Source organism: Trematomus bernacchii, unplaced genomic scaffold (assembly GCF_902827165.1).
Source record: "Trematomus bernacchii unplaced genomic scaffold, fTreBer1.1, whole genome shotgun sequence".
Classification (NCBI taxonomy): Eukaryota; Metazoa; Chordata; class Actinopteri; order Perciformes; family Nototheniidae; genus Trematomus; species Trematomus bernacchii.
The window spans coordinates 503070-527344 of NW_022987592.1; the positions used below are offsets into that span (position 1 = coordinate 503070).

The 24275-nt window shown below is 42.9% G+C and overlaps 1 protein-coding gene across 1 annotated transcript in view; it reads left to right on the top strand.

The window, feature by feature from the left end:
- Positions 1 to 21065, top strand: part of LOC117481481 (immunoglobulin superfamily member 21-like) — a 45180-nt gene extending 24115 nt beyond the window's left edge. Inside the window, exons 4-9 of the mRNA XM_034129180.1 lie at positions 3479 to 3594; positions 14577 to 15075; positions 16520 to 16620; positions 20318 to 20510; positions 20601 to 20639; positions 20992 to 21065. Coding sequence (XP_033985071.1) covers positions 3479 to 3594; positions 14577 to 15075; positions 16520 to 16620; positions 20318 to 20510; positions 20601 to 20639; positions 20992 to 21065 — 1022 coding nt within the window. The remainder of the gene's footprint in view (positions 1 to 3478; positions 3595 to 14576; positions 15076 to 16519; positions 16621 to 20317; positions 20511 to 20600; positions 20640 to 20991) is intronic.
- Positions 21066 to 24275: the final 3210 nt, after the last annotated feature.

The window sequence follows — 24275 nt, forward strand, 5'->3', positions numbered from 1 at the left end:
TTTCTGACTGTTGTTTCACAACAACATTTGTTCCAATGTGCAGTACCACATTTTTCACGATCGGATGTTCAGCCCCAATATGCAGGATCTTCTCAGCCAAGTCAGAGACCATATCCTTGGGAAAACAGAGTACTTTGGTGTTGTGTCATACCCACTTAACGGGAAGAAACTCAGCTACCTGACGATATGAACCATTTTTACCGAAACAAAACACAAGTCTACAGAGATGGGGTCGTTACTAAATAAAAGTAATATATTACATATTACTTAAAAAAAATAAAGTAATATATTACACTACTTCGTTACTCTCTACATAAAGTAACTCCTTACTTTAATCGTTACTTTACTCGCAGGGCCGGCCCGCCCCTCCCTACAGGCAGATCACGCAGACTGCGGCGCACCTACAGTGTAAGCGCGCCACAGTTTTGCCTCTGCGAGACTCCACTTGCACCCCCAATTACTATTGCAATAAGGAAGACATAACACAAGTCTTTCTTTTTATATGCTCTTTAATAAAATAGGCTACCAGCCTACCACAACAAGCTTGCAAGACAGCTTAGCATGTGTTCTTTGCAGGTGTTTGTTGAGGTTTGATGTGGTGTTTACAGCAGTGGATAACAGCTTCTGGCCAGGGGCCTCATTTATAAAGGGATATACGCTCAAAAAATGGCGTACGCCAGTTTCTACGCAATGTTTGCGATTTATAAAATACTAACTTGACGGGAAAATGTGCTGTCCTCCACGCAAACTCTAACCCATGCGTACGCACTAAGCACACAAACGGGAGAGACGAGAAACTGCAACACCGTTGGCAGAAGGAAGAATGGAGAGAAATATGTGGAAATAATACCATAAATAAAATGTTACCTCTCATTTATCAAATATGAAGAATTCATTTTCAAACATTGATTAAAGCCAATCTTAAAATGATTAAACAAACGCCTGTTTGAGACTCCTCAGTGCACACAAAAACATAACTTGGAGAAATAAATAAATACGGATGCTATTTAAAACCACCTCGAATATGTTGTGTTAATGTTATGAAATGTTTTCTCATAAATGATGCGGTAAGCAGGAGGACAGAATAAACTGACGCCGTTTTGCATTTCTATAGGTTGTGGATACGAGCATGGTTTTATATACTATCACGTTTAATCGTGTTTTATGCCGTTTGCCAAGACTTGATAAGTCGCTCGTAAAACACAGGAGGTATGGAAACTAAGAACACCATATGTGGTAAATTGTACAGCTAATATAACACAACCCATTAGTTGTATTTCCTTTAACTGGTGGATTATGGATATATAGTTGCTGATCGACAGCTGGAACACAAACCACCAAATACAACAAAATAATTCAGATCCAGTCGTCATGACTCCACTCCGGAGGGATTCCCCGATCATTTCTTACAGTTTCTCATCAAGGGGGTGTCTCCTGTCCCCGGTACAAACACACTGCCTGAGGAAGGCTATGTGTATTTTTTTTGTCATTAACTTTTTTCGGACCACTTATTTATTTATTTTGGTGACGATCCGACCTCCATGCTGCTACTCTGGTTCAAACTGCATCCACCAAACAATATGATTTATCTCGACCTCCCCAAAATAACCAAAATTTGACACGGTGTGAGATGTCTTTTTTAGCTGTTCTATCGTTATTTCCTGCGATCTTCTTCATGCAGTCAGTCAAAATGAATGAATGAATGGGCGTTTCTTTGACTATGTATAGGCAAATATGGGCGTTACGAGTCGATTGTGATTTATAAAGGGAAACAGGCGTAGGAAGTGCCGTACGCACTTCCCTCGCCGGTACGCAATGTTTTGTGAATCGGAAAATGGCGGAACATTTATGTACCTATTTTTGTGCTTTGTACTACGTAAGCAACCTTCCTACGTCAATCCTACGCAAGGCGTTATAAATGAGGCCCCTGGACACAGTTTGCACCTCACCGTCACATTCCTGTCTATTCTTCGGACGAATTCAAAATAATGGGCATACCTCCAGCCCTCGAAAGTTATCGCTGACTGCACGTGGAGATGTGGCAAGTCGCGCAGATTACGTACATATAAACCTGCGGCGGAAACCCCTCTTGTCTGTCAGTGTGATTATGACTGATTTTATAAAAGTAACGAAGTAACGCGTGTCGGGGCAATGTTAGTAACTGTAGTGTGATTACCCAACTCTACAAGTTTAACGCCGAGCCTCTGAATTAGCACTAAGCGAAAGAGTGCTAACGCACTTAGCACATAACTCACGGTAAAAATATTTTATACTTCATCGGATCTGCACAAACTAGATAGCATATGAAAGCTGCGATTCCACAGATTCCAATGGTATAAGTATCATCACTGTTCGACCAAAACTCGCGGCAGCGAAAGCCAGCAAAGACAACACACAACTTCACTTTACGTAGCCAAAACGGTTTGGACAGTGTTTCCTGCCAGAGCTGCTCCGAAATGAATTAAAGTGGACCTATTATGCTATATTGGAAAAATATATTGTAGGGCCATACCTATACAAAACGTCTGTGAAGTTGTTCGCTTAAAATACCAAACCGATCACCCATTGTAGCCATGCCTCATACCGCATTTAAATCAGTTAAAATATTGTGGTTATGAAAAGTTTAGTTTTATTTTCAACATACACAGCAATGGAGAATGGGGCTCTGAAATGATAACCCTATAAGTTCTAAAAGGGCTCTAAAGTGAAAACAGGAGTACAACACAAATATTTTACATCAACATGTTAAGCCTCCTGCCCTGGCTCCCCTTCAGCAGGGTCACAGCATTTCTCCATGGTCTAGAGAATTCCAACAGCTCTTATCATGGCTGCCACTGAGGTACTTCCGGGTCATTTTACTCAAATGCGCTATCAAATAATTGTCGGCGTTAATTGATTAATGTTTTAACACGATAATAACGCGCTAACTTGCACAGCCCTAATCAAAAGCTGCAATGATGCAAGTGTTTGTGAGTTTAGTGCATGTGAGTAGCTGTTGTGAAAATCTCTAGTGGGACCTACAAATCTCATCCCAACAATTTTCCAGGAACTATGTGTGAAAGAGGCCCGGTTAACATGAAGGTTGAACCTGTACATAGACAGAAATGTAAAATGTATATAAGACCAGCTGTGAGGGGATCTCTGTTAGGACGTATCACACTAAGGTTGAAAAAGACACCAATAGACAAACCCCAACTACCAGTATCTCTGATAAACCAGGCAAACCAACCAACTATCAAAGTGTACAGAAAGTGGCAGATATCCATCTAAGCATCGAATCCCAACAAGAAAGTGCATTCCTCTGTTTAAGGAATTGAAGAATCGTTTTAAAGTTCACAGTAGAAGTGCTGCTGCAGCTTCCTCAGCTCAGAGTCGTCACTGACTCTTCACCTAACCCTGATTTCTTCATTACTTGATGAATACTCATAATAACTTATAATGTATGTTTATTTAGTTTTTCTTTTTGTTTTATCTGCAGTACCTCCCAAGTCTATATCTGTGGTGGCAGCCAACAGCCCAGCTCCTTTCAGCCGCTACGAGGCGCAGAACTTCACTCTGGTCTGCATCGTGACGGGAGCAAAGCCTGTTCCAACGGTGAGACGGAGCAGGTTCACTCTTTAGCTCTCTTGAAGGACTCCATCATCCAACTTGCTTCACTGGTTTGTGTGCTAGGAAAGAAACCTTAAGCCATTATATATATTGGAAACAAGTCTATTGTATAACATTACAATTATACATTAGAATTAGAATGTGTAGTTCTTCTGCACTCACCACACCTGTAGATATGTGGCTGTGCAGTGTAGTTTTTTTTAGCTCTGTGCCCAGGATTAGCTGAAAAGAGTCCAGGAAGCTTATTTACAAGTTAATAGCGTTTAATAAAACAATGATAAGATGATACAATGAAATTGCAAATGGCGACAGCTATGCTCTTCTGTCCACACGCATGGGATGAGAAAGAGACCGACTTCCTGCTTGTGTCACATATTTATCATCTGAAGTCTTCTCCCATTGGCTTAGAGTCGACGGGGGCGGGTCCAAGGCACATCCTGTCTGTCGTAATTCCTTGTTGTTAGTTTTTACAATCTTCTAATGTTTATTGGTCATTTAAACATTCCCTAATAATAGTATTGCAGGGTCAATAAGTGAGGGTTAAATACAGTGTGTTTAGTGTGCAACACCACGTGTCATTTCTCCTTATATTCACATACAAAACATTATTAGCTACATGCTAATGCTACAAACAACATCCTGTTCCAGAAGTCCGTGGTGTCCCCCATATTCAGTCCGTGGGAAAACACTACTACAGTATATCATATTATTTAAAGTTCCGGCAAAATATATTGATTTATTTCTTACAGCAGCGAGGTAAACACTCTACCAAAAAATAACCAAGACAGGAGCTGACATTTGTTTATTTAATAGAAGTGGTGTGAAACTGAAAAAATACAAACAAAGACTGTATAAACGTCTAGAAACGACAAAATACAATGTATTTCTCCCCATAAATGAATGAAATGCACACAACGACCAATAAAAGGATAATTATTACTCATGTAGCAATTATATACATGGCTTAACTACATATGCTGAATATACATCAAATGTTACATCAAATACGAAAATAGAAGTAGCAGAATATACAAAATGTATTCCCAAATAAATGTCCCAACAGAATATGTTGTCTCAAGGGCAACAATGAACAGATGGAGGTAGATTGGGTCAGGAGCCTACTTTCCATGTGGCTCTCAAAAAAAATGGCAGGACTGAAACCTAACACGAACGGAACACACTAGCCTGCCCCTAGAGGCCACTAAGGCTATAGCAGTCAAAACAGATGTCATTCATTAGAAAGAAAGAACACTCCCCGCCTGGCATCTGCAAGTTGTCAGGACTAACTAGGACCTGAAAAAAAGTAATGTTCGGTTGGATTCACTGTAGCAGCTTATTTCACAGTGAGAATATAATATAATTGGACCCTCTTTAATGGTCACACATGCAGAGAACACAGCACACACAGTGACATTTGGTGGCATTTAACCCATCCTAGAACCAGGAGTCTAGTACGAGGAGCAGTGGGCAGCTATTGTACAGCGCCCGGGGAGCAATTGGAGTGGGGGGGTGGGGGATTGTCCGGTGCCTTGCTCAAGGGCACCACGGCAGGGCAGGAGGTGAACTGGGACCTCTCCAAGTAGCAGTCCCCACTCCATACTTTAAGTCTGTTCTGGGACTTGAACCGGCGACCCTACGGCTCCCAGTCCAAGCCACTACTGACCCCTGCCGGAAAGACTACCTCTGAGATAGGTCTAAGAAACAGCTTTGTTTTACCGCCGTAAAGGTCTTTGTAACTAGCCCAACAGGCCAGCTGTTCCTCTGAACTTGGTTGTCCCGTAGCAAGACGACAACCCCCTCTTGCATGTTAGGCTTTTCGTTCCTCCATATGCGTCGACCTTGGAGATTGCTGATTTAATCTCCACCGTTCCCAGAAAGTGTTGACCAAACTCTGAACCTGTCACCACTGACGCCTATAAAGGTCACTTTCGTCAAACTGACCTGGAGGTGAAGGATGTGTGCCGACTTTTTCGGTAAGGAGAGTGGCTGGAGTGAGAATGAGAGGGTTCTCTGGGTCTGTAGACACTGAGGCTAACGGCCTGGGGTTGACTATTGCTGTGACCTCTGCCATGAGTGTTACCAGCAATTCATACGTCAGTTTTGCAGTGCCACGCTTGAGCAGCATAGCATCTAGGACACGACCCCAATCATTCGTTCCCAGCTGCTGCCCATGTGTGAGGCATGTGGAGGGTTAAACTGCCATGTGCAACCTTGCTCTGTCAAGTAGTTCTCAATCCGATCGTTGTTGCACCCTTTGGAGTCAATTTGGAGTTCTTTGCAGGCTCCCAAGAAATGATTCCGCAGTCTGATCTGAACTGCTTCACAGGGCCACTGATGGCAAGAAAGCGTCTTAAGGCATTAATGAAGCTGGAAGAATGCATTCATTCCAGCACCTCAATGTGTATTGCTCGTGAGCTCAAGCACACAAAGACGACAGCCCACCGCTTGCTGTTGGCTTGACCTCCATGTGTTCTTCGTGCACTGACCAAGGTCCAAACACGTCGAGCCCTACATAGGTGAAGGGCGGGTCTGTGCTAAAGCGATCGGCCAGCAGATCAGCCATCTTCTGCTCCTCCTGTCTCCATGTAACTTGCAGAAAGTTACACACTTGTAGATAGCGCTGCTGATGGATCGTTTTCCTCCAACAACCCAAAATATGGCTGCCCTCACGGATCCTTCCGTGAAGTGCCTAACTTGGTGATGAACTTGCTCGTGAAAGTGTCTAATTAGTAGTGTGGCAACATGTTGTCTAGCAGGAACAAGTATTGGGTAAAATTGTCAGAGGTTATTCTTGCTTTTTCCATACGACCACCAACGAGTAGGAGACCATGTGAGTCCATGAAGGGGCAATGTTTGCTGAGTGGACTCTTTTTTGGAAGAGGCTTTCCATCCTTTGAGAACTCTTTGTCCATTATGAGGAAGAAGGTCTCATCTTCAACTGAAGGTGCAAGTTTTTAGTCGTCGTCCGAAAGGCTGAATAACAAGCCTGCCTAGCTTCTCAGGTGTAGGCCTTTGTTGTTGACCTGTGAAATTCTCTTTCACCTAGATGTTATTCTCGCATAGACGGAAGATGCTGGGGCGTCCGTTTTCCAGGATGTTGGTCTTGAAAGTGTTCAAAGTTGGCTTGTTCAGCTACCCTTAGGCAGACGTCGCCCACGATAACCCAACCCAAGTCAAGGCGTTGGGCAAAGGGAGCATTGTGTGGCCCATTGCACTGGCTGCAAACTTTGTGAACATGAATAATGTATCTACCGAGCAACAGTAGGATTTCAGCTGAAGGGTTGAGTGGTGGGATTTCAGCAGCCACCATTTTCAGATGAGGATGGTAGCTTGCAGCCTCCGGAGTGGGAATATCGTCCCTATTCCCAAGAATGAGGTTGTATTCAGTAAGGGTAGGCAGCAGCAAGGGCACTCCTCCGTTAACTGACTCGACAACAAAGCCACTGGCTCTTCTCCCAGTGGTTTCTGTTGTGCCAGAGCATGTCTTGATTTTATAAGGAGAAGCGTTTCCATGAATGACACATTCGTAAAAGAAGTCAGATCTTGCTATTGATAGGTTACTCTGGTCATCTAACATCAAATACATTTTCTTTTTCCTTTCCGGATGTCCTTTAGGATCAGTGTTGGGCAAGTTACTTTCAAAATGTAATACAGTACAGTGTTTCCCCTAGGTTTACTGCCTTGGCAGGGTGCTGCCCCTAACGGGGGGGTGCCCGGAAGAAAAACATTTGAATTTCTTTTTTTTTATCAATAACGGCTTGAGGTTAAAAAATAATATTAAACGAATTTGAAACTGGGGGGGGACACAAACGGGCAGACAGCAGAGCTCGGGGCAATAATGCGTGTGTGTGTGTGTGTGTGTGTGTGTGTGTGTGTGTGTGTGTGTGTGTGTGTGTGTGTGTGTGTGTGTGTGTGTGTGTGTGTGTGTGTGTGTGTGTGTGTGTGTGTGTGTGTGTGTGTGTGTGTGTGTGTGTGTGTGTGTGTGTGTGTGTGTGTGTGTGTGTGTGTGTGTGTGTGTGTGTGTGTGTGTGTGTGTGTGTGTGTGTGTGTGTGTGTGTGTGTGTGGGAGCGGAGCCCCGCCCTTCAGAAACAGAGCGGAGGGAGAATGTGAATATGCAAAGCAGTGGACACTGAAACATGCACATACATTGGATAAATAACATAGGCGTTTAGTTTATTTAATAAAAGAGCACATGTTCAATGTGAAAAGTGACCGGAGATAGATTACTTCAGTTGCAATTTGGTGCTATATATATATTTTTTTTTTATTAAATTTTTTTTTTTAAAACAAAAATAATTTTTAAAAACACCTTGAATTTCAGGCGGGGCGCGGGGCACCGTTGGCAGGGCGCAGCGCCCCACCAAGACAATGGTAGGGGAAACACTGCAGTACATATTACTTATTACTGGTTTTTTTAAGTAATAAGTTACATTACAATATTACTGTCTCTGAAATGTAATGAGTTACACTACTTTTATATTACTTTTGAATTACTTTCACAAAAATAACCGCAAAAGAATGGCTAGGTATTTTAAATGCTAAAATATAGTTTAGTGCAGCTCAGTATCTTATTTCAAACAAATAACAACATAACAATTATGTCGCTGTTTTTTATAAGTCACTGATTCTTGAGATAAGGGACAAAACACGTGGTAAAGTTTAATTAAATACAACACTAATTTGAAATTGATATAGTGATAGATAAAGGTATAAGCCAACAAACCATGTAAGGGAACAGGTTTTTTATTTAAAGACTTTTCAGTACAATTGACATTTATTCAAATAATATAATGATTTTGTCAACTCCGTCAGACACACCAAAAAGCCTGCTATTCTTGCTATAACAGAAATGTTGGTAAGCTATTCATTTTGACAGCATTTATCCTGCCTAGCAGCGATAGAGGTAGGTTACCCCACCTCTGGAAATCTGGTTTAATTTGAACGAGGAGGGGAGCGAAGTTTGCAGAGAACAAGGTGGATAATGAGCGAGTTACTTTTACTCCAAGATAGGTGAAACCAGAGTGGCATATTTTAAAGGGCATTCACTCTTTTGAAGATTGAGCTTGTAGCTGGAGAAAGAGCCAAAGTTGTCTAGAGTTGAGATAACAGAGGGTAATGAGGCGACTGGATTCTTAATGTAAAGCAGTAAATCATCTGCATAAAGAGATAGCCGGTGTTCCTTGCCTTCTCTTGTCACACCCTGGAAAGAGGTAGAGGCACGTAGAGATGCAGAAAGCAGCCTGTCCTCCTCCAAAAAACTACCAAATAGGTCGATTGTTCAGCAGCTTATTACGACCTATAGTCACGTTTTAAAGTTTAGCACCTCTAGTGGTCGTGTAAGAAACAACAATTTGCGGCATATGGGCTCATGCTCCCGTTGATTGAAAACGCTCCGAAGGGTCGTATATTCACAAATAACCCTCTCTGGAAAATCCTAAATTGTAGAATAGTTGGCCATTAAAATGCTTTTTGATTAGATTTCTAGCGAGAAGTGTATATTGTACTTTTAGAATCCAGGTCCAGTGTATGTGTAGGATCTATAGTTTGATAGATATTACGAAGAGGATTTGAGGTCTCGCCAGGAGAACGTGTATATACTACGTCTTTCCCCTATTCATTTCTATTGACGGCTGCGTCCATGTAAAGTTGGCGTCAACCCTCACGGGGTGAAAACAGTATTTCCGGTCTCACAGTTTTCATAATAAAACCGGAAGTATTCACCTCACTGTCAAATGATTTTACAGTGATATCTGCCGTACTCATCCACTAAAAAACATCAATTTATCCTTGTTAATTACACAACATTGATTGGTTTAAATTGTGTACAATGCTTTCGATTCGAAAAAAAAAAAAATAAGTTTTTTCTGAGTTTAGGATGGCCGAAGACACTACACTACCCATAATCCTCAGCTATCGTTTGGGACTACAACATCCGCTTTGCTTGACAAACCCTGTGATTAGTCCTCAAGCTCTGTGATTGGATGTTGGAGTGGCAGTGCGCCAAGGTTACGCCGAGCGTCAAACAGCTCTTTGAAATGGAATGAAACCACGGCAGACTATCCAAAACTGGACTTGAACGGGTCCAGCCCCACCCCCCACCCCCCAGAACTACACATGCTGGCTAATTGTGTTTCGCAACATGTTCTATGGCACGTCTCTACTGGGAATTGTAGTTTTAAAAGACGTTTTCGTATTTCCCATAATTAGAAGTTGCCATTATTAAACTGTGTACATCCCTGGAGGTTTAGGGGATGGGAAACACAGTGGTGTTATCAAATTTAAAACATATAATTAATAAATGGGTGAAAATTGCTTGTGTCCATAATGGACAGCATTCATATATACCCACATGACAGCTAAGGTCAGAATAGCGATTCTATATTTCTATCATTGACCTTCTACTTTCCCCCTATTTTGTATGTAGGCTACTCTTAATATTTAAATGTTTTCATCAAATATAACACATTCAACAAAAAAATTCAATAACGTGCTTTAACCACTAGGCGGTGCGGGTAAAAAAACTGTCAAGTTTACAGTGTTAACACAATAAATTATACTTTCAAGTATAATTTCCAGTTTAGTTTATGACGGATTTATTTTGTTATCCACACATATATTGTTTTGATATTTGAAACACCAAACCGACAGAAAAGTCTTAACATGACCCAGTGGTCTAGTTAATAAAACATAATACTATCAAACATAATATTACTATTAACTTTATTGTGAAATTAAAACAGAACGGTAAAGAAAAATACAGTTATATCTCTCACAGGCTCCGCCCTCTACTGGACTCTATGGGTACTACCCCTTGATCATATCATGCAAGCATTCATCCACTGAGACTTCTATAAATGTAGCCGGCCCCGGGGCGGGCCTACCTGAATGCGCGTGCATCTCACCGCATAAAAGGAGGCCTCGCCTCCTGACTGTCATCCTTTTCTCTTCAGCGAGCAGGATTAAACAACCTGAGCAGTAAATGAGAAAGGAAAAAGAAGAAAAGCATGGACTCACCACTCCTCGAACACCGGACCTGTCCGACATGCCCTGGCCTAATCGCGGGGGCTGATCCGCACCGCCTGTGCTTCCAATGCCTGGGGCCGGACCACGTAGAGGATGGCCTAAGCCAGTCGCCGGCCTGTAAACGCCTGCCGGATGATCCCTGGGCTAAGCCACCGACATCGTGGGGATCATTTCCGGGTGAAGTTCGGCCCGCTGGAGGAGGCGGAGGATCAGGACCTTGAGGTGGTGGAGATGGGTGAACAGGATGACGAGGTGTCATTCATGTTCGCCATCCCGAGGGGCCGGGTGGCCACGTTCACGGAGGAGGAAGACGACGAGGACGCCTCGTTGTCTGGTACTTTCGGGTCCGGCGGCCAGGAGGATCCAGCACACAGGTCTGCGCGTCTGGACTTCCCGGCGGTGATGACCCTGCTGCCACCGAGGCCAGTAAGCCGCCTTCGACAGGGGTTTTACGGCCCGGTGCATCCGGCGCAGCCGGCCTTCGTCTCGCCCCCGTTGCCAGATATCTGGCAGTGTGTGGAGGCGACGTGGCGGCAGCCATTGAGGACGAAGGCCATACAGGCATTACACCCAACACTGTTTAGGATAGACGTTGACCAAAGTTATTTTGGAGCAGGATTAGAAAGTTGGTCTTGGAAAGCCATGCTTTGCGGGAGATGTGCTGGGACCAGATGCTGCCCAGTTGGGTGGACCAGCATGAAGAGCTGAGATGTGACGATTACTGTCGCACTCTAAGCCGTTGATGTCAGCTTTACAGTCTTTAGCTTGTCTCTAGATGTGTCACGGAAGCTTAGGCTTGGTAGGTAACCTTTTAGGTCTAGCAGGTTCGACTTCAAGGAGCAGATCTGCAAGTTCCTGCAGCCGCTGAAAGTCATTATTCATGATTTTGCGGCGGCGGGGGGTGTGTGTGTGTCTACAGAAGGTCCAGTTGTGATAGACACGGTTCGCCACTGTTTGTATCTAACCGTTGCCGCACCATGTTAAGACCAGTCATAGGATAGTTGATGTTGACAGCACACATTCTTTTAACAAGCTGCAGTGACTCCCTGTCGAGCCACTTTGTGAGCAAGTCTAGCTCCACACTAGAGCTGCTTCTCAATGTCAAGGAAGGATCCTTCAGAGCCTCTATTTCAAGGATTCTACGTCATCGAATCCCGCCGAAGGACTGTTCCAATGTACAGGATCCTTGGAAATCTACCGAGGACTGAATCCTTCGTTGCAGAAAATGTCAAGGCTGCTTATGTGTATCCTCGGCGGCATGGGCGTCGCAGCCATTATATGAGGGTGGGACAAGTCCCCCCCACTTTTTCAAATTATTAGTTTAGACCCCCCCACTTTTACTATGCGGAAAGTCCGTGAATCGGTCTATTCACTCGCCGCACTTTGTAGAGCGCTGTGTCAGTGCTTCACTATCAAATGAAATCCATTCCACTTTCTTATTGAGAGAATGCCCAAATCAATGAAACTCCGTACCATGTTTTCACTGCTACTTCGTACCAAGGCAGATTCTCACATAGCGCGCGCATGTTCAAGGAGTGTTGTCATAGTTGGACAGCTCAGATCTGTTGTATGAAGCGATGCCGGTGGCGGAGGTAAGGCACACACACCAAATGTTCGGGAAATGGTTAATACAGCGAAAATCAAAGCTGACGATCTCTTGGTTTGATATGTTTTCTCCCCCAGACAACATGGGCATAAGAACATTTTTTTCAAAGAAGAGGAAAGTAAGTCATCAGCTGGTATCAGTTAACAGTGATGGCGGCGTCTCACTTCTGGAGAGGAGTTTCGTCTTTATGTCATGGTAGAGAGATACCTACTGCTTGGGACTTTGAGTCTTCAAAATGTCCAATGTCACAGACTGGGACTTACTTTAGAGTCAGTTGTATTTACATTCAGTATGACTTGTTATGATTCAATGTGAAAGAGTATACTGCTCAATAAATAATTATCACTTCACCACCTCTCTTGACATCTAGGCGCTTGAGAGTGAGTCAGAGGCAGAATACAGGGACAGTGGAGAGAGGTCCATTGCTGAGGTGAGTGATGAAAGGGAAATGACAGTTGAGAGTAAATTGTGATGTGGACTCTCATCCCAGGATTTTAAGGAAATCAGTGGGGATATTGAACAGGAAACATTTCAGTCAAGGGGCATCATATGACCAATATAGACAGAAGAGCAACATTTATTTGAACATTTAAGTCAATGATACCATTCCTAGGTGAACTTAACATCCGTATGGAGTCAGATCAGTCTCAATATTAATAAATGCTCACAGAAGGATTCACAAATGTATTTTGCGATTTATATATAAATGACTCTCCACAACAATATCTCTCAATGCACTCACAAATATTTATTGTTGTATATAAATGTACAAAAAATGGGCATTTAAACTGCTTTTTATTAATTCAAAGACAGCTCTGAATTAATAATCAAATATGTTTCCTTTCTTTACTACTGGATGAAATTACAAAATGTACCCATCATTTTCCTCATGCTAGTATAGCCACATAAAAGTATCAAACCACCTGTTAAAATGCACCAGAATACAGGAAATCTATATTTTTTTTCGCCCCCACACCCCCCGTTAAAAATGTCCCCCCCACATTTAGGATGCTTCCTACGCCCATGCTCGGCGGTCTTAAATGACCCACAATTCTTTGCGCATGGACCAATTTCCCAAATCTTTGACAGAAAATGGCTGAATCCGTGCAGTACACATTTAAATGTAAGTATGTTCAGTGGCGTAGTAAATGTGTTGGTAAATATTTACTTTGTTAAATTTGTTATCACCATAAATGTGTTCCGTGAAAGTAAAGCAAGTTCATAATTAGCTAGGTACATCGTGAGGTGCTAGCCTGTTCCATTCTTCGTTCTCCGAATGCTAGGAATGATTCTTGCCTAGCCTCTGAAGGACCTGACTCGGAAGGACATGTCCTACCAAGGAAGCGTCCTCGACTTTGAGAAACGGCTCAGGTTTCAAGTTCAAGCCCTCTATGGCATTGCAGAAGCTAGCTTTCCAGGACAGATAATTTTCTGGCCTGTTATCTAAACATCTTTAGCCTTCGTAGACGCAGCTTCAGCCTTTGCACATGATGACGAAGAAGTGTTGCATTGTGCACTAACCTCCATGCCGTGTTGCTCAGTGGGATCTGGGCCGTTAGACATCATTGCCCTCAGTCAGTGGTCACACACACACACACACACACACACACACACACACACACACACACACACACACACACACACACACACACACACACACACACACACACACACACACACACACACACACATTAAAGGGTACTATTAGTAGTTCGATCCCGCCCTGACCGCCACTGCAGTCAACATGCCGTTGTGTCCTTGGGCAAGACACTTCACCCTCTTGTGGGTATTGTCCACAGTATTGATGTAGTAAATGTCTGATATATGTATTTTAAAGCGCTTTATTATCTTAAAGATAGCTTTGAAATGCTAATGTAAAATCAATAATAGAGATACACAGTCCCTGATAAAAAGGTATATGCTCAAGGTAACAATAGGGCCAAGGGTAAATTAACTCGCTCCATATCAATGACTTTAAACATGACATGTTATCATTTGGTTTCCATGGCATTGAAACAGTTCCTCTGAAGATCACATTGATTACATACTTAATAGAAGTATACTGGATAGTTAATTTGCTAATTTTTCCTGAATCTCTGATGATATGATAAATGGTTTAGTATTTTTAGGAGAAACAGTGACACAGCCATCAGTCGTGGGCAGGCCTCTGGTTAATCCTGTTTAAACGTTCACACTTTCCTCCTCCTCACTGTTCCCTGCACTGTGAACAACCACACACTATGGAACACCACTGTTGACTCCTTAGCATCTCCTTCCACCAGCTGTACTTATGACCTGCGTTCCTGTTGAGCACGCCTCCATTGTCCTGTCCTTCAGGTGTACTTCAAGCGAGATGGGGAGCTGATTGATGTGGTGCCAACTGTCCAGGTTTCCTCCTCAGTGGAAGACAAAAGAAATGGCCCAAGGCTGGAAAAGAGCTGGAGCTCCCGGGCTCTCACCGGTAGAGACCTAGATGACACTAAAGTCCAGAAGTCCCTGTCCCTGCTGGAACTAGAAGGGAAGCTGGCTCGGCTGGGCCAGGACGGCCCCCGGGGCTCAGACAAGGGCCAAGAGCAGGAATCCGAATCAGACCCCGAGACAACCACCGAGGCGATCCCTGAGACAGTGGTAAGCCGGGAGTTTCCACACTGGGTCCAGAGCAGCGACCCGCTCTACCACTTCCAGCAGCATCAGCAGGCGGCAGGGGACGGCACCATGGAGGTGAGGGCCATGCTGACCTGGAGCCTCAACCCCCAGCTGGACAATGAGGCTCTGTTCAGCTGTGAGGTGCACCACCCGGCTCTGTCCATGCCCATGCAGGCCGAGGTCACACTGTGTGAGTCCTGCACACACACACCGCCTCACATCAACCGTTATACAGTCAGCTTTTAAAGCAAAAGGGACCCATGATATCAAATATATAACAAAAACATCATTTTATTGATCATTTTTAAATGCATTAATTTGCATGAGAGCAGACCTGGTACTCATGACGTAGCTCTGAGCACAGCGACCCTCTACTTAGTTAACTTAATATACTTAGTTTTTTTACAAAAATGTTCCTTTGGAGGCATCATGGCCTTAAACAGTACACTCACTGCAGCATAGTACTTTAAGGCAGTGTTGGTGACTGACGCATTTTCCCATCAGGCCTTGCTGTATCAGTGCAACTCTGAATATCTCCTCCCCTCACCTGATGGTCCCACCCATCTACCTATGGAGCCAAATCTGGGCCCAAAGTTTTGATCATTCCAAAGATAAAATGTATTTGAAAGTTCAAGTTTTGATCCTGACATTTGAAAGATACAATGCTATATTCAAACTAAAGTTTAACTACGTTTTTTCAGGTTGGATATTATTATGAATCAGTTTAGCATTTGTTTTGATTTAAAAAATGTTTTAACATTTCACATTTAATTATATTTTGATACTGGAGGAATTCTTTTTTTTAGATGCAGATATGTTTTCAGATTCAGAGCACTTTTGTTTCTCGTTCAGATCGTATTTCACTTACAAATCGGATTTCTTTGCTTTGAAAACTTGTTTATATTTTTCAGACTTTTGGCCCTGATGTTGGGCCCTCTAAGCCTTAGCTTAGAGGGGTTTGGAATCATGAGTGACAGGCCTTACATAGTCATGTCACCTTCAGGAAGTGCAGGTATTCCGAGAAGTAAGGCTGAAGACATTTTATACACAATACTCCTGAGGGAGGCAGTAAAACAAAGATGATGCCATTGACAAGGTTATATTTAGTGAGCTGTTTCAGTCAGGAAAGAGTTCCACAGTAGTAGAGCAGTGATGGAAAGGTAAACTAGTTATAGTTAGAATAAATATGCAGAGTGTACTGACATGTCAGACGAAACCCCGGCAGTCCAGACACTGATGATGTGCCGTTTCAAGAGAAATAATGAGATGAATACCCAGAGCTGCAGCAAACGCAACACTTTTTGGAGATCAAATCCAGAGCTACAAAGAACTAACCTGGGTAATGAATCCATGAACTCAAAGGGAAGTGAGAACAATGAATGCCTGAGTGGGTCAGGCCAAGCTTTGAGCAAAGTTAGTACGGCTTCACTTCACTGGGTGAACCAAAGTTACATGACAGGAGGGAGACATGTTCAATCTCATCTCAGCAGGGCGGTACATCCTTATTATGTGGGTAGACAACTTTTTTTAGATAACATGTACAATTCACAATTACCTGTATTCCCACAAATGAAATGTGAAGCATGTCTCACTGAACATCATCAGTCATACATGCTGTTTGATTTTTCTATCAGCTACTCCCAGAGGACCCAAGCTGTCCATGAGCCCCAGTAAGGCCAGGGTGGGGGACACCGTGCGGATCACTGTCCAGGGCTTCAGGCTGGGACCTCCTGCCGTGAGTTTCCTACACGGGGGGGCTATTTGAACAGGGATCACTCTGTCAAGTTCATAAAAAGTCTCCAGAGGGTCATGATAAAAGATATGGGTTGCGGACAAATAGGCTTTTTTGCTTAGGCTCCTAACTAAGGCCCCGTCCACATGGAGACGATATCAGTTGTATCCGCTAACGTTCTCTATCGTATAGACCAGCGGTCCCCAACCTTTTTTGCGCCACGGACCGGTTTCATGTAAGAACATATTTTCGACCTGTGTTCCTGTTTAACTGGTTATTGTGTTAACTGGTTAGCTATTTTCCATTGGGTTGAATGTTGCATCAAACACACCACAAAGGCATATAATTGCAACAAAAAAAAAACGGCACCGCGGCACAGACGATTAGATAACATGCAAGCAAAGTAGCGTTTTTCAAAGCATGGGTTCAGACCTTAATTGCCTCGGCTATAGTTCAATCGATTTTATTTATTTATTGCAGGCTTCATTTATATGCTGCAGTTTACAGACAATCTGCCCGTTCAAACACTGACTCAACACAGTTTGCTGTCTCAAAGTCTCTCGCACATCTGCAAAAGAAGGAGGTAATCAAAGTAAATGCGTAAGCAGATCTAACCAGTTAACACAATAACCAGTTGAACACCGGCATAAAAACAAATATAAAGTGCATAAAAATACAACTCACCATTACGCTGAATTAGTGGGAGCTTGTGTCTCTGCAACAAGCCGGTCCAATCTAGGGGTAATGGGAGACAATGACACCCGAAGTGTGTTCCTTATGTCCAGTCTACTCCGTAAGCTCTTTAAAGAAGTTTGTGTTGCACTCGTTTTTTTCAGCTTGTTTTTAGCGGGGCTTTTTGTGGGTTAAATATTAACCGCTCTATCGAAATCAGTCTGAAGTCGCAACGGCTCATTTCAAAATAAACGTGGATTTGCCTAAAAAAATAGTTTCTCGGGGTTGGGGTGTTTTGTTTGATTTTAAATAAACAAAGTATTGGCTTTCAGAATATGAAACTTTTATTTCCAAAATTGAAGCTTGTAGGGAAGATGACAGGCACCTCTCACTCGCACTGGGCTCTTCCGCAGCGCTGCTTCCCCTCCCTCCCGCTGACATTATGAATGCAAGGCGTATAGTAATCATAGATAACACGGCAGGGTCCGTTACAGTTTGTTTTCACCTGATTCAAATAAACAAAGTCTTGGCTTTCAGAATATTAAACTTGTTTCGGCAAATTCAGATGATAAATACAACTTTGAAGCTTGTAACGGCATAATTACAAGCGGAGAACTGAGTAACTTAACGTCACAGCAGGCATAACAACAGCCAGTGTTTCTCGTGAGTGTTTTCCCCGGGAAACAAACACAATACACACAAACACAAAAATACACAAACACACACACACACACACACATACTCGCAAGCTACCCCCAGACCAATAATCCAAACGAAAATCACAGCGTTATGACGTTCCAGAGTCCAGACTGCTCTCGCGCTCAGTGTTGCCAGATGGGCGGTTTTCCATGAGTTGGGCTGGTTCAGAAAAAGGTATCACTGTAATAACTCACGGCACGCGAAAAATTAAATGTCTTTCAGACTGATAATCAATAAATCAATAAAATATTTTTGTATAATATTTTTTAAAAAGCGGACCGGACCGGTGGTTGGGGACCACTGGTATAGACGGTTCGTCCACACGAAGCCGAAACGGAGACGCGGCTTCGGAGCCCGAATCCGATACACTTTGATAACGGCTCCCAAAGTGGGTAAGTCTGGAGACTAATCGCTTGCGGCTCCGTGTGTACGCCCTATACGATCATTTCCTGAAACGATGACGCCATAGCCCCGCCTCTCCCCACCTCTCCTGCTCACCCCCTCGTCATAGAGTGGTGCAGTCACTTTTATAATTTTATAATCATAAATAAATTATAAAAGTAGGGTAGACATGTGGAGATTATCCGACTGAACAAAGCGTGATCTGTCTCTTGAATGTGTGTCAACCACAGACCTTATTTCGAGCTATTTTCTAAAATCCTATGGAGAAATTGCATTGCTTTTTTGTCGAGGGGAACCGGAAGAAGCTTACTTCCGGGTTTTAGGACGCGTCACTGCACAACTCTACTGCTGATGCGTTTTGCCAACAACCACAACAACAATGGCGGATCACAGGGTTACGTTCGTGCTCCAGACGCTACTGACCATGATACAGATTTTAGTCCAAAATCTACAGCTCCTCTACCACAACCATCAGCAACAATAATAATATAATAATAATAATAATCGTCATCGGTCTTATTCGCTGCTTTTGGTGTATTTTGTGGTGGAAGTACAGCGCCACTTACAGGCCCGGCATATGCACTACAGCGTCTCCAGCGTTTTCGAGCGTTTTCGTGTGGACGGACACGTTTCTTGAGCCAATTTCGTGTGGACGGAAGACTTTTTTGAAATCGACTTCGGTTCGAAATCGTTTTCGTGTCCGTTTCGTCTCCGTGTGGACGGGGCCCAAGTGGAAAGGCCCAGAAGAACCTAAGCTGCAGCCGTGATAAGGCTATCATTGGTCGTTGGTCACCTGTCACAAATTAAAGCCAGTCCTAAATATTGGCCCTGCTAAAAGAAAGAAACTAGATCAAGTCATGGTGTGTCACTGTGCATGCCAACGAGGTAAAGTGTACATTTTCATCAATTTAACTTAAATGAAACACTAATAACAACATGTGTCAATGTCTCAGCCAAACCTTAATTGGTAGTAACGTACGAGAAGAACAGGATGGCGGTATTTAAGGTCAGGTGCAGTGATGGGAATTATGGCTCTTTGAAGGGAGCCGGATCTTATGGTTCCGTTCCTTTGCGAGAGCCGTTCAAAAGAGCCGTTTTATTTTTAAGGGGGCGGGGTTAATAGGTTTATCTGCGAAATATACCTTTTATAATTCAATCAAATTTAGCCCTGTTTTGACTAATGATTTATATGTGTACACATATCACTTAAATCATTGCATTTACAGACCCTTGTAACTCTCTGATTGTAGAACCACGCTAAAAAAAGCAGATAGCAACACCTATACAAACTGACAACAAATCTTTGCTGAGCCTAAAAATAATCATAAATAAATAACATAATGAAAATAAATATATTGCAATGCTCAAAACAGCAGCATCCAACAGTCTCTAATATTACATGTCACTGCATGCACGGAGCACCCGTAGCACCGAGATCATCATATCATTCTGTCTTGTATTACTTAATAAAAAAAAGAAAGAAAAAAGAAACGGCTCGTTCGCGGGCGCCACATCACTAGGTGGGAAAAGGAAAGAAAGCAGATTGCATCTGGTGGAGGGACAGACTGCCATGAAGGGACCTGAGGAACAGGAATGTAGCGGGGAGGGGAGAAAGAGAGGATCAGAAAAGAAGAAAGCGTCTTAAACATGACCAAACATACTTATGACTACAGAAATAAAAGCATGTCAAAAATAAGCCCCCTTTATCTGCAGATTAAAGAGCAAATGTGCTGATTCATTTTGACAAAGCAACTGAAGACTTTCCTCAACAGATGCTTCAGGGCAGGTAACAGATCATCTGTTCTGTGTCTCTCTGTGTCTCTCTGTGTCTGTCTGTCTGTCTGTCTGTCTGTCTGTCTGTCTGTCTGTCTGTCTGTCTGTCTGTCTGTCTGTGTGTGTGTGTGTGTGTGTGTGTGTGTGTCCACAGAGTGAGGTTTTTCCGGAGCCCATGTACACCTGGACCCGAGTAGGGGGGCTCCTGCTGGATGGCAGGGAGTACCATGCGGGCAGAGAGCTGGTCCTGGACAGAGTCCCTGCTGAGCTCAATGGCTCCATGTTCCGCTGCACGGTCCAGAATCCTCTGGGCTCCACAGACACACACACCCGCCTTATCGTGTTTGGTGAGTGTGTGTGAGGTGACGCGTTGAAATCCTTTGTCTTAGTCTGGTGAGCTCCAACTCAATGGTTTTCTTATTTTATGTATTTTACAGACAACCCAAGACTGAAGAAAGGAAGAGGACATGTTGTTGGTAGGTTTCTCAGCTCACTATGGTCACATCCCATGAAGTTATAAAATAATCACATGAAGAACATATATATTGCATCAATTATGCACAATTAAACAATCCATTTTAAATGATGTTTAACAAATAGTCAGTTATCATTGCAGAGTCTCAGCTGGGAGGGGCTCATTATCTTTTTCACTCATCATAAAACCAGCAGTCAGTAAATGAAAGATACATTTGTAACGAAAGTTACCAAAATCACTTTTTTCATAAATTACTTTTGATTTTAAATATTAATGTTACTATTGTTATGACATGGACTGGTTGGCATGTGTAGAGTGTAGAGTGTAGTGAGTCATGCTGTGTGTGTCTGCAGCCGCTGCACTGCGGCTCTGCTCCTCCTCCTCCACCCTGCTGCTGCTGCTGAGCTCCAGCTGGGGGCTGACATGACCCGAGGCTTCTGCTACTCCACCCCCCCCCCCCACCTGAGGCATCTGCTCTACAGTGGCCCGGCAGCGCTGAACACTAAAGGTGCAGTGGGACAGATACTGCAGCCCCCCCCACAGAGCAGAGGTCCATCCCACACCAGACCAGTTTCTCCAGGCGGGCTGTTTGGGATTTCTGGGTCCGTCTTTGCTCCCCTCCCACAGTGGAGTCTCTGAAGACCACATCAAATACTACTGACAATGCTTCTGTAACATTTGAAAGAACAAGTGATTTTATTCTGAGCATTTCCCCCTCCCTTTGTGACCCTGCACTGTAAAGGCCTCTGTGCCGGAGTGTTTCCTTGTTTAACTAATGCATACATAAATCAATAATGTGTTATTGAAATTATTTAAAGCTCCAAATTATTTTAAATCCCAAGCTTTCAGTTTTTAACATTTGCTTCAAAATGACTGTATCCATGTAGAGTAATGCTGGAGCCAGACTAAGAGTCTGCAGACCCCCTGTTTGAGGACCCGGTCTCTAATGGTCCAGAAAGACACTAATGTCCCTAGACTGGACATGCATCAATTGTATTAGTGGTCTAAACTATATATTTTATATATTTATATATATGTTAATGTTTCTCCTTTCAAGAATTCAACTATTGTTGACAAATTTCCGAGAAAAAAACAACAAACAATCTTTCTTAGCTTCGAGCAGGGGTTTTCAAAGTGTGGGAAGGTGAGCCTCCCCTCAGAGAACATAAGAACAGCCGCGCCCCCCCCTCCCAATTATTACTGCTATTATTATTATTATTATTATTATTGTTGTTGTTGTTGCTATAATGCAGGGGTATTCAATTGCATTTCAAAGAGGTCCAATAAGAGAAAATGTCATGAAATGCTCTGTTTTCGCTGTCTACCTTTCTCTTTTTTGAGCACGCCATTTGAAATTGCTCACTGACTGCACCGATTTCATTGGCTGAGTAGGGTCACCTCCTTAAAACATTAAACCTTTTTATCTTTATGTTCTAAACATTTTTAACATTTTCAACATCGTGGATAAATCCTTATATGCTCCCGGCAACACACTGAACGTCAACTTTGCCTTCTTATTACACTCACCCCTATAGAGAGGCGAAGTCCCTCTCCTTCCGGTGGGACTCATGGGACCTTATTTCGGAAAAAGTTTGCATTGAAGTCAATGGAGAGAGAAAGATTATCTTTCGATCCCGTTTGAATTGTGCCACGAATTACACATATGATGTTTGTCAATTTTAAATAATAACTTCCATGTCAAAAAAGTCACAGTTTGTCGTAAAACTGTTGAAATAAAAGACTATGAAAAATACGCAACTAGAAAGACTACAAATCCCAGAATCCCGGTCCCGCATGCTGGCTCTTACGGAACCGACTAACTCCCCTTGTGTGTATGCACAGCTCTCAACATGCCCAGACTTGGAGTGATTTTCACCTCTTTTAATACTTTTCGCCTCATTCTGAAAGAAAGAAGTGAAATGTGCCAACGTGACGGCCGTCTTGGTGCGAGACGGGAGATGTAGTTCATTGAGCGGTTTCACACAAAAAAAGTGTTACTTCACAGTTTTACGACACGTTTAAATTTTTTTGACTTGTAAAATTATCTTTTAAATTGACAAACATCATATGTGTAATTCGTGGCTCAATTCAAACGGGATCGAAAGATAATCTTTCTCTCTCCATTGACTTCAATGCATAACTTTTCCGAAATAAGGTCCCATGGAGGTCCACCGGAAGAGGAGGGGACTTATGTATTGAAGTCAATGGAGAGAGAAAGATTATCTTTCGATCCCATTTGAATTGTGCCACGAATTACACATATGATGTTTGTCAATTTAAAAGATAATTTTGCAAGTCAAAAAAAAAAAAATGTGTCATAAAACTGTGAAGTAACACATTTGTTTGTGTGAAACGCTCAATGAACTACATCTCTGGTCTCACAGAACAACTTACGTCACCAAGTAGGCCGTCACTACTGTCTTGTCAACAAAACGATTGACTACCCTCACTATCACCACAATGAAACACGTCCTGAAGAATGTCATGCAAAGCTGCCTGCCTGCCTTCCTTTGATTCTCTCTGAACTGCCTGGTCGTTTTAATGTTTAATGTCAACCATTTGTGCATATAGCATGAAGTAGAGAAGATCGCCGATGCTAACGTTAGCGTTAGCATTTCTCCCCCGGGCTTAAATGGTGTATTATAGAATGATCACACCGGTGACAGTACTATTCAAAGGGTTCACGAAATATGACTACTACTCTTACTGTTTAACATTTTGGGTTACTTAATGTTACTTCATGTTAAGGCTAATAAAAATGACAAGGCTGTAATGCTAACTAACGTGCTAGCTACTAGCTAGGTAGCTAACTTGATCAAGCCACTCCTGGTCCTTTCATCAGACGGGAAGCAAAAGAACGAGCAAGACCCATTGCTGGTATAATAACAACCTGGTACTAAGCACACAGGCATCTTGTTAAAGTTATCTTATCTTAGCCAGCGCCATATAGATAGATTATATCTATATTGCGCTGATCTTAGGTATCTGAATGGTGGAGGAAAACAATTGTGACATCACTTACGCGACTCTGGGATTTGTAGTCTTTCTAGTTACGTATTTTTCATAGTCTTATATTTCAACAGTTTTACAACAAACTGTGACTTTTTTGACATGGAAATGATTTTTTAAGATTGACAAACATCATATGTGTAATTCATGGCACAATTCAAACGGGATCGAAAGATAAGTTTTCTCTCCCCATTGACTTCAATGCATAATTTTTCCGAAATAAGGTCCCATTACCCGGAAGTAAGTGGGCGTGACTTCGCCACTCTATAGTGGGAACGATGAGTCTGCGTCTTTGATGCGCACAGGCGGATGATGCGGGGATCAGAGTCCTGCATCGGGTCGGGTTCCCGCAAAAAAAGTGATTCGCGGATGGTATTTTTTCAAACATTTTTTTCCGGGTTCGGTTCTGGGTAAAACAAAGATGATGCCGGTCGGGTCGCGGGTGTTGCATAATAAATATATTTAAATAATAATTTAATTTAATGTTTAAAGATTCTTCAGACCTCTCCCCCGCGGGACCGCGCATAATCATAACCTCTGCACCGCATCAATCTGCTGCTGAGCGCGCCACATTCGAAATGGCTGAGGTGAAGCTCTCTAGCGGAGAATACAGCATTGTAAATAACAC